Here is a 12500-nt window from a genome sequence, read left to right on the forward strand (position 1 = left end):
TGTCTTCAGGGCTAGCTAGTTTCTCAGGCTGTGCCGAGTTGCACAGGGAGCGTTAGGCGCAATCCACGGCTACCTCTAGTGTGGTATGATAGGATTAGGGATTGCGGTCAGCAGAGTTCCCACGTCTCAGAGTTCGTCCTATGTTAGTAACTATCAGGTCACTTTGTGTGCTCTTAAAGGGACACTGTCACCTGAATTTGGAGGGAACAGTCTTCAGCCATGGAGGCGGGGTTTTTGGGTGTTTGATTCACCCTTTCCTTACCCGCTGGCTGCATGCTGGCTGCAATATTGGATTGAAATTCATTCTTTGTTCTCCATAGTACACGCCTGTGCAAGGCAAGATTGCCTTGTGCAGGCATGTACTACGGAGGACAGAGAATGAAGTTCAATCCAATATTGCAGCCAGCATGCAGCCAGCGGGTAAGGAAAGGGTGAATCAAACACCCAAAAACCCCGCCTCCATGGCTGAAGATTGTTCCCTCCAAATTCAGGTGACAGTGTCCCTTTAACCACTAGGTCCATTGTGGTTCTGAATCACCTGTTCATAACAGTCCGCCGAGCCGCGCACGGCCTCCGCCAGCTTCCATTCCCAGAGATGCATTGTGAAATTACCCAGAAGACTTAGCGGGTCCCGCGAGTGCAGCTTCAGTGACGTCACCGCTCATTCATTCACCAGTAGTTTTCAGCCGGGACAATCGCATCTTGGCACCATCCAGATTGAAAACTGTATATCCCCCAGATATGGATTACTGCGTGGGACACAGCAGCGGGCAGGTATGGGTATATTGTTGGTTTATTATTTTACTTTTATTACAGGTGATCGAGGGCATTGGGAAATTAGGTGTAGCAGTAAGTATGGTTTAATTGAAAAAATTAAAGGAGTCTGTGTCTTTATTTCAATTAAAGCACTTTTTAATGGGTGTCTGTGTTTTCTTAACAATTTGACTATGGAGTTAGTAATGGGGGTGTCTTATTGATGCTTCTCTATTACTAACCTCGGGGCTTGATGTCCCCTGATGGGGACATCAACTCCCACAACTATTACCCCACTTGCCACCACTACAGGGCAAGTGGGAAGAGCGAGGCCAAGTGCCAGAATTTGCGCATCTTAGAGATGCGCCTTTTCTGGGGCGGCGAATGCTGATGTTTTTAGCTGTGGGGGGGGGGGGGCAATATCCATGGCCCGTTCCCAGGCTATTAATATCAGCCTGCAGATGTCTGCATAGCCTTTGCTGGTTATGAATTCTAGGGGGACCCCTTGTCTTTTTTTTTTGGGGGGGAGGGCTCTTCTATTTTAATAGCCAGTAAAGGCTAAGTATACAGCTGTGAGCTGATATTAATAGCCTGGGAATCTCCATGGGTATTACCCCCTTCCCAGGCTATAAACATCTGCCCCCAGTCTCTGGCTTTTCTTCTGCTGGTTGCGAAAATTGCGTGGGAGCCCACGTTCTTTTTTTCCGTAAAATAATCTTTTATTAATTAAATACATGACCAGTAATTTGCACACACACTGTACTAATTGTATTTGTCACGGACATCTCTATATCTACCTATTCTATATGTATTTACTTCTATCCTGTCAGCTCCTGCAGTGATTTTACAGAAGCCAGCAGATGAATTACCGGATTATCTTCCATCTTTCTGTGCAATATATATATATATATATATATCTAATATATAAAGCTGAATGTGTGTGTGTATGTATGTATGTCCGGGATTGGTATCTGCACCGTCGCAGCTACAGCCACAAAATTTTGCACAGTCGCACGTCTGGACCCCGAGATCGTCATAGGCTATGTTGTGAGGCAAAATTTTAACCCCGCGCATTCCAATTCACCAAACAATTTTGCCCCTATCTACATAATGGGGAAAAAAGTGAAAGGAAAAGTGTTGGAGGCGTCGCAGCTACAGCCACAAAATTTTTCACAGTCACACGTCTGGACCCTGAGAGCGTCATAGGTTATGTTGTGAGGTGAAATTTTAACCCCGTGCTTTCCAATTCACCAAACAATTTTGCCCCTATCTACATAATGGGGAAAAAGTGAAAGGAAAAGTGTTGGAGGCGTCGCAGCTACATCCACAAAATTTTACACAGTCACACGTCTGGACCCCGAGAGCATCATAGGCTATGTTGTTAGGTGAAATTTTAACCCCGCGCTTTCCAATTCAAACAATTTTGCCCCTATGTACATAATGGGGAAAAGTGAAAGGAAAAGTGTTGGAGGCAAATTGACAGCTGCCAGATGTGAACAAGGGGGACTTAAAGAATGAGAGCGATGGCGCCAAAGCATATATACCGTACAGTTGCTAAGGTGGGACCCCGACATGGGATACTCACCACACATGGGGATATGAACACACACACAAAATGCGCCACACACTACCACGTGCTTGAACACATATTACCCTCAGCACACATTTCACCACACATACACCAACCTCGCCACATAAAAGTTGAAACACAAAAGTCGCCGCTCAAAACTCACCACGCGCAAAACTCGCCACATGCAAAAACTAGGCTCACGCAAAACTCGCCACAAGTGCAAAACTCACCTCATGGAAAACTCGCCACACGCAAAACTTGCACACGCGGAAAAATTGCCACATGCACAAAAGTTGCAACACATGCAAAAGTTGCCTCACACAAAACTTTGCACATACTCAAAAGGCACCACACATAAAACTCGCCACACGCAAAACTTGGCATGCATAAAACTTGCTGCACACAACTTGCTACACTAACCTGTCACATGCAACTCGCACACAAAAAGTTGCTACACGCATGTCCCCACACAAAACTCATCTCACAAAAGTCGCTACATGCATGTCGCCACACACAACTCAACACACACAACTTGACAAACGAAACTCGCCCTAAAACACACACAAGTCTGGTATTATCCTTCAAAAATAAAAATCTGATTAATAAGCAGACAAACTACAAGAGCAACAAATGTACCATATAGGAAATACGGCAGCTGTCAGTCACATGACCTGTCTATTATGTGTATGTGTGAGCCAATATATACAGCCAGGGGGAGGGCTTCCTGTTGGCTGGGGATTTATCAGGCTGCCAATTTAGCTTACAAATACTGAGGTAAAAATACTGAGCAAATAACGTGTGAACGAGGTCTAATACAGGAGGAGATGACACACCGGTATATACTATATACAGGGGAGATGACACACAGATATATACTATATACAGGAGAGATGACACACAGGTATATACTATATACAGGAGGAGATGACATACAGGTATATGTTATGTATAGAAGATGACATACAGGTATATACTATATACAGGAGGAGATTACACACAGGTATATACTATGTACAGGGGAGATGACACACAGGTATATACTATAGACAGGAGGAGATGACATACAGGTATATACTATATATAGAAGGAGATGACATACAGGTATATACTATATATAGGAGATGATGACATACAGGTTTATACTATATACAGGGGAGATGACACACAGCAGGTATATACTATATACAGGTGAGATGACATACAGGTATATACTATATATAAGGGAGATGACAAACATGTATATACTGAGGTGAAAATGAGAGGTGTGAGGTGAAAATGAAAAGGTGTGAGTGCAAAATGAGAAGAGTGAGGGAAAATAGTGGAGTGATCGGAAAATGACAGATGTGAGGTCGAAATGACAAGTGTTAGGGGGGAATGAGAGGAGTGAGGGAGAAAATGAGAGATGTGAGGGGGAAAATGAAAGATGTGATTGGGAAAATAAGAGGCGTGATGGGAAAATAAGAGAAGTGAGGTGCTATAACTTACCACAGATATTTACTCTGCCCAGGCAACGCCGGGCTCTTCAGCTAGTATATATATATATATATAATCTGTGTGTTGCTGACATCTATACCTCTATGTATTCTATTTTTATATTTCTATTTTATCTAGTATATTCTAAGCTGTCAGTGTGGTTTTACTGTACATCGCACATGAATTACCAGCTTTTCAAGGGACACCAGTGCGAACAAAGCTGAGAAAAAAAATGTTGATGTGAGCTTCCCAATAGATTAACATTCGTCCGAGTGCTATGCGATGTTTTCTCGCATAGCACTCGTCCGTATTATACACTAGTGTGACTTCGGCCTTAGTAGCATCACTCCCTATGTGGCCTTCTTAACTGTGGCACCACACAGTCCTGGCAGGTAAAGGTACCGTCACATTAAGCGACGCTGCAGCGATCTAGACAACGATCCCGATCGCTGCAGCGTCGCTGTGTGGTCGCTGGAGAGCTGTCACACAGACAGCTCTCCAGCGACTAATGATGCCGGTCCCCTGGTAACCAGGGTAAACATCGGGTTACTAAGCGCAGGGCCGCGCTTAGTAACCCGATGTTTACCCTGGTTACTGGCGTAAATGTAAAAAAAAAAAACAGTACATACTTACATTCCGGTGTCTGTCCCCCGGCGCTGTGCTTCTATGCACTAAGCGCCGGCCGGAAAGCCGCTGTGCTTTCCGGCCGCTGCGCTTACACAGTGCAGAGAAGCACAGCGCCGGAGAACAGACACCGGAATGTAAGTATGTACTGTTTTTTTTTTTTTTTACATTTACGCTTGTAACCAGGGTAAACATCGGGTTACTAAGCGCGGCCCTGCGCTTAGTAACCCGATGTTTACCCTGGTTACCAGTGAAGACATCGCTGAATCGGCGTCACACACGTCGATTCAGCGATGTCTGCGGGAGGTCCAGTGACTAAATAAAGTTCTGGACTTTCTGCGCCGACCAACGATGGCACAGCAGGATCCTGATCACTGCTGCCTGCCAAACTGAACGATATCGCTATCCAGGACGCTGCAACGTCACGGATCGCTAGCGATATCGTTCAGTCTGACGGTACCTTAACTCCGCAAAGCTGTATCTTTACTTGACAACACACTTCACTAGGCAGCACACAAATCCAGGACTGTCCTGTCTAGTATGCATCGTACTTGTATAATCTGTTATGCAGGAGGAGGGAGCAGGAGCCAGTTTCTTTTATCTTTTTCAAGAATTTAATTTGCAAGAAGGAGAAAGCTAGGTTGATGCTGTAAGATTAACGTCCAAATGCCTTTGTGTCTTGACCACAGAAGGCTCAATTTTTTTTTTCAGTCGGTGGTTGCCATATTTTTGATATCATGGACAACACTTACCAACTTGTTCTTACACAGATCCTTAGAGCAATCAAGTGAAGGTTTACAATGGGTTTTTAAATCAATTCACAAAAGGTAGGTTTTGTATAACATATAACCTAAAAAAATATTTACTGACAACCCAATCATAAATTTGATAAAATAATTTTATTTATATAACAAAGGACATAAGCACAACAAATAACATTCTTTTAATTTTATTATTGTATGTGACAATATCCAAATAACAAAAAATTGGTTAAAATATAAAATATAAAATACAACAAGTATGTGAGGGGGCCAAGGCACGCAGATATTGATTGGCAACAATTCATAAAAATAATATCCAACATCAATTAAATGTACAAAGTAATACAAGAAATCTTGATAATTGATGAGAAAATAATAATGCTATGGCTGAACAGAAAACAAATAAATAGAACCTTGTAAAATAAAATATGGTTATAATGAATAAATAATATTGAATAATTCATATAATAATATAACCAATATTTAAATTAATCCACACACCTGATCATCACCAATACATATATGTAATTAATACAATCGGTAATGAAGGAAATTGAATGGGAATTAAAAAATAATAAATAAAAAAATGAAAGATGTGAAGTGAAAAAACAAATATATATAGTGTATATGTGTTATAAAAAAATATATAAAAATATATATATATATATATGTGTAAAAAGAAAAATTAATAAAACTAAGTGTAAATCAATACTAAAAACTAAAATATGTGCAAATAATTAATAAATGTGAAACCATAAATAAAGAAATATGTATATATGTTGACTGATAGTGCATAAAAAATGAATAAGATTGTGAGGAGTGTTAATTCATATACTAAGAATTCCTGTACAAAACACTGTGCAATGATGGGAATATATGGGAATATAAGCACTAGCCGATTGTATACCAGTCCCAAAATATAAGAGGATGTTGATAGCACAACAGTGTAATGAACAAGTGTGTGGATATATTTATACAGAAATAAAAATGTGCATATAATGCAAAAAGTAAACTCAGCCGTTACCAACCAAATAAGCGTGCCGCAGCCCCCGCACACACCACTCCAACGCACGTTTCGCAACCGCTTCGTCAGGGAGTGGTGTGTGTAGGGCGCGACCACATATACATACCATCCCCACAGCTGCAAAGAATAAAGCAAGGGGCGTCATAATTACATGGCGCCGATGCAGAGCGAGCGCGCAGCTCCGTCCACAGAGCCGGGGACCGGAAGCGCGTCAGCCGGGGACTGTTGTGTGCATGAATACTTATAATTATTTATTTATAATTAATTATAGTATTATGATGATTTCTTATGAATATGTATTATTTGAGGAGTATTCATATATATTGTGCCCCTAATATGTCTGATTCTCGTATACTGGTATATACGTCTCCTGTTTAGTATTGCATTCTCTGCCCTTCTGTTTTCCCTTAAGCGTCATGGCTGCCGGGACGTTGTGCGCCGAGCAGCGCGTGCGCGCGCCTGGTCCTGGTGCCGGGGGCTCGGCGCGTCATTGACTGCGACCTTCGGACGCACTCGCTGACGCGCTTCCGGTCAACATTTATACATATTTCTTTATTTATTTATGGTTTCACATTTAAAGACACATTTATTAATTATTTGCACTTATTTTAGTTTTTAGTATTGATTTACACTTAGTTTTATTAATTTTTCTTTTTACACATATATATATATTTTTATATTTTTTTTATAACACATATACACTATATATATTTGTTTTTTCACTTCACATCTTTCATTTTTTTATTTATTATTTTTTAATTCCCATTCAATTTCCTTCATTACCGATTGTATTAATTACATATATGTATTGGTGATGATCAGGTGTGTGGATTAATTTAAATATTAATAATAATCTTTATTTTTTATATAGCGCTAACATATTCCGCAGCGCTTTACAGTTTGCACACATTATCATCACTGTCCCTGATGGGGCTCACAATCTAGAATCCCTATCAGTATGTCTTTGGAATGTGGGAGGAAACCGGAGTGCCCGGAGGAAACCCACGCAAACACGGAGAGAACATACAAACTCTTTGCAGATGTTGTCCTGGGTGGGATTAGAACCCAGGACCCCAGCGCTGCAAGGCTGCAGTGCTATCCACTGCGCCACCGTGCTGCCCGTATTTTGGTTATATTATTATATGAATTATTCAATATTATTTATTCATTATAACCATATTTTATTTTACAAGGTTCTATTATTTGTTTTCTGTTCAGCCATAGCATTATTATTTTCTCATCAATTATCAAGATTTCTTGTATTACTTTGTACATTTAATTGATGTTGGATATTATTTTTATGAATTGTTGCCAATCAATCTCTGCGTGCCTTGGCCCCCTCACATACTTGTTGTATTTTATATTTTAACCAATTTTTTGTTATTTGGATATTGTCACATACAATAATAAAATTAAAAGAATGTTATTTGTTGTGCTTATGTCCTTTTTTATATAAATAAAATTATTTTATCAAATTTATGATTGGGTTGTCAGTAAATATTTTTTTAGGTTATATATTTCTGAGTAATATTTACTAAATTGGTCACATATTTTATTTTGGTATTTCTTTTCTATATAGGTTTTGTATAACAGCCTGAGCTATAATATGAATCAGTAAGTGTGTTTTAGGCTATGTGCCCACGTTCAGGAAAGTGTGCAGAATTTTATTGAGCAAATCCGGACTACTTTCGCAGGAAATCCGCACGCATATTTTTGGCGTTTTTCTCGCTTTTTTTGGCGGATTTTTTACGTTTTTTTTCCAGAGCTTCCTAAGGCAATAATATAGCTGGAAATCCGCTGCGTTTTTTTCCACAATGTGTTTTTATCCCGGAAAAACACAAACATGTGCACAAAAATTGTGGAATGCATTAAAAATGATGGGATGCTTATTTTAAGCGTTTTTTAAGTGTTTTTGCAGCGAAAAATCCAGAACGTGTGCACATAGCCTTATTGTAGTCTATATTCTCTTCAGAATAGTAAGGCCAATCTGCTATATAATTGTTGAAGGGTCACTTCCGTCTTTCTGTCTGTCCTTCTTTCTGTCGCGGATATTCATTGGTCGTGGCCTCTGTCATGGAAATCCAAGTCGCTGATTGGTCGCGGCAAAACAGCCACGACCAATCAGCGACGGGCACAGTCCGGAAGAAAATGTCCGCTCCTTTCTCCCCACTCACACAGGGTTAATGCCAGCGGTAACGGACTGTGTTATGCCACGGGTAATGCACTCCGTAACCCCTGCTATTAACCCTGTGTGTCCCCAACTTTTTACTATTGATGCTGCCTAAGCGGCATCAATAGTAAAAAAATGTAATGTTAAAAATAATAAAAAAACAAAAAACCTGCTATTCTCACCCTCCGTAGTCCGCCGAGTCACTCACACCGGCCACCATCTTCCGTTCCCGGAGATGCATTGCGAAATTACCCAGAAGACTTAGCGGTCTCACGAGACCACTAAGTCATCTGGGTAATTTCGCAATGCATCCTGGGAACGGAAGATGGCGGCAGCTGCGCGCGTATCGCTGGAGCTTCGGTGGATCCTAGGGGGTGAGTATCTAACTATTTTTTATTTTAATTATTTTTTTAACAGAGATATGGTGCCCACACTGCTGTATACTACGTGACCTGTGTTAGATACCGCGTGGCTGCTATATACTACATAGTCAGTGTTATATACTCCGTGGGCTGTGCTATATATTACGTGGCCACTGTTATATACTGCGTGGGCAGTGTTATATACTACGTGGCTGCTATATACTGCGTGGGCTGTGTTATATACTACGTGGCTGCTATATACTACGTGGATGGGCAATATACTGCATGGGCTGTGTTATATACTACATGGGCAGTGTTATATACTGCGTGGGCAGTGTTATATACTACGTGGCCGCTGTATACTGCGTGGGCTGTGTTATATACTACATGGCTGCTATATACTGCGTGGGCAGTGTTATATACTACGTGGCTGCTATATACTGCGTGGGCTGTGCTATATATTACGTGGCCAATTTTATATACTACGTCGCCTGTGTTATATACTGCGTGGCTGCTATATACTGCATGGGCTGTGTTATATAGTACGTGGCTGGGTTATATACTGCGTGGCCACTGTTATATATTGCGTGGCCTGTATTAACGCATCAGGTATTTTACAATATGTATGTATATAGCAGCCACATAGTATATATAGCACAGGCCACGTAGTATTTGTCTGCTATTTACTACATGGCTCCATTTACTACGTGGCCTGTGCTATATACTATGTGGCTGCTATATACATACATAAATACATATTCTAGAATACCTGATGCGTTAGAATCGGGCCACCATCTTGTAAATAATATTCTGCTGGTATTGTTATTTCAAGTGTCCTTAAATATCCCATGCACTGGTGAAAAGTCTGCGGTCAAGGTAGTGCTGAAATATATATTTTTTTAAGATTCATGCAGACTGTAACTAAATTGTACTCAAACATACTGAGTAACGTACATTGTATCATTTATTATATATGTTTTATTTTTTTATTGATAGGCAATTTCAGCAGATCTGATGAGGACATGCTTCCTGACAGCAGCGACACTCAAGCACCATCTAACACACAGAGAATGTTGTATAGTAATCCTCAGACCAAAATAGAAATCATCAGGAAGGAGCAAGCCAAAAATACTCAGCGATATAAAGTAGACTATGATCCACAAAGCACAGACACCTTAAATTACTTTTCAGAATCCAAGCAGGATATGGAATACGTAAGTATATGTTTTCTGTGTTCTTCTGACTTTTGGAACAGGACACTTAGATCAATTTCACAAGAGGTGGTAATATTCTGTTGTGTTATAATACTAGTCACATTTATGTAGGAAATTGTACAACATAATTAGAAATTTCATGATATTTTAAGGGAATCTGTCACCAGATTTTGCTACCTTATCTGAATGCACCATATTGGGGCAGAGACCCTGATGCCAACAATGTATCACTTAGACTAGGTTCACATTTGCGGTTGAGTACCCAGTGTTTTGTACGCAACTGCATGGCAAAAGGCATGACAACGCTGCTTTTTTTATCCGCATCATCTTGCGCTTGACGGATAAGAAAAGCCACTGTTGCATGCGTTTTTGCATGCGTTCGCGCTGTTTATGCGCATGCGTTTGTTATAAAAAAAAATTCAAGGAGAATTTCCTTGACACAAGCCACGCCCATTGGATTTCTGTATATAGACCCTTGTGCAAACACATGTCCTTGCGTTCCTATGTATTCCCATAGACTGACATAAACCAAAGGAACAAAGGGGACGGCACTAGAGTGAATACTGGATTTGACAAGCAGGACTGTTGGCGGACAAAATGAAAGCAGGTAATCACGAATGCCTATGGATTCCGGTGCTCAGCATAATGAGAGGAAACAAGCAGTCCAAGGCAACTAAAAAGAAAGATATGCGGCACTCACCCCAATCTGGCAGTGTAAATCGTGATTTTATTGAAGAAACTGTAAGGAAAAGTCCGTCAGGACATCAGGTACAATATGCAGCTGGACCCGTCGAAGCACCTGCGAGTGCGAAACGGCCGTCGTCCTTACTCCAATACCGCACCCTCTATTGTACCTGATGTCCTGACGGACTTTTCCTTACAGTTTCTTCAATAAAATCACGATTTACACTGCCAGATTGGGGTGAGTGCCGCATATCTTTCTTTTTAATTCCCATAGACTGTATTGCGTTGTTTTGATGCACTCCTTCCGCAAGCGTCCGCATGCGTATGGCGGCGGAAATTTGAAGCCAAAAAAATTCTAACATGGTGCGTCAGCCGCGCCCAGCCGCACACCCCGAAAATATGTATACATAAGTAAACACATGCACCTGCGTCTACATTGTTAGGCTGCCGTCACACTGGCAGTATTTGGTCAGTATTTTACATCAGTATTTGTAAGCCAAAACCAGGAGTAGGTGATAAATACAGAAGTGGTGCATATGTTTCTATTATACTTTTCCTCTAATTGTTCCACTCCTGGTTTTGGCTTACAAATACTGATGTAAAATACTGACCAAATACTGATAGTGTGACGGCAGCCTTAAACATAGGAAATCAAGACGCATGTGGATGTATGCGTCAGAAACGCTGCAGACACAACCGCAAATGTGAAACCAGCATTAGGCTGGTTTCACACTAGCTTACGGGAGGGCTGCGGATGGCAGCGTACGTCCTCCCTGAAACCCCGCCTATTCTCCGCCTACTACTCCTTGCATCCTGCGTTGCCCTGCGTACCCTATCTTTAACATTGGTACGCAGGCCATGCAAATATATGCGGATGCCTCCACATGCGCTGGTTTGACGTTGCGTTAAACTGCTCCAAACGCAACATGTTGCATTTTGTTGCAGTCGGTGCAGCGTCAAAATAGCACATGCGGAGGCATCTGCACACATTCGCATGGACTGCGTACCCAATGTTAAAGATATGTACGCAGAGCAACGCAGCACGTAAGGAGTAGTTGGTGGAGCATAGGCGGGGTTTAAGGGAGGAAGTACGCTGCCATCCGCAGCCCTCCCGTACGCTAGTGTGAAACCAGCCATACTGTGATGCTTAGTGTAGTTTTTATAAAACCATTTTCTCAGCACAAGATTGTCATTAGAGGAGTACTTGGTTTGCTGCCAGCTAGTCCAATCACATCCCATTCACCGATTGGCTGCTTTCTGTGAATCCTATTCTTAGGCATAAAGCAGCCATTGAGTGGTGTGGGTGGGGCTATACAGAGCTTAGTATACAGAGCTTAGTATTCAGAGCACTGCCAGATCTGCAGCAGATAAATCTGTTTTTACTCAAACTGCACCACTCAGTAATGTAAATGATACAATGCTACATTCTTGATCTGTACCCCTACATCATATTGCTCTGACAAATTTCCTTTAGGTATTAGTTGGTTAAAAGAAAATTACAGTTCTGTTGTTTCAATTTTAGTTTTGGTATGTATCGTATATTTACATGTTTTAGTTTGATCGGACTTGCATAGACATAATATCAATTTTTTTTATACAATATATTTAAATTTTACTTCAATTTTTTTTAAGTCCCCTCAAGGGACTTGAAACTTGAATTGTTAGATTACTCATACTATATATTGCAGTACCACATTATTTCATCATAAAGTGCAATTGACATTCTCCTTTGACATCTAGCCCAAAGCTGTGCTTCACAGGAAGATAACTACAGCAGCTATAGGGGTCTTCAGTAGGCCCTCAGCTATTATAGTAAACTGCTTAACATGGTAAATTGGCATCCAAGCCATTTAAGTGACTAAATA

General features: G+C 40.9%; 1 protein-coding gene across 1 annotated transcript in view; it reads left to right on the forward strand.

The window, feature by feature from the left end:
* Positions 1-12500, forward strand: part of IGFBP3 (insulin like growth factor binding protein 3) — a 115294-nt gene that overhangs the window by 75511 nt on the left and 27283 nt on the right. Inside the window, exon 3 of the mRNA XM_069730371.1 lies at positions 9734-9951. Coding sequence (XP_069586472.1) covers positions 9734-9951 — 218 coding nt within the window. The remainder of the gene's footprint in view (positions 1-9733; positions 9952-12500) is intronic.

The sequence above is a fragment of the Ranitomeya imitator genome, chromosome 6, assembly GCF_032444005.1.
Source record: "Ranitomeya imitator isolate aRanImi1 chromosome 6, aRanImi1.pri, whole genome shotgun sequence".
NCBI classification, from domain to species: domain Eukaryota; kingdom Metazoa; phylum Chordata; class Amphibia; order Anura; family Dendrobatidae; genus Ranitomeya; species Ranitomeya imitator.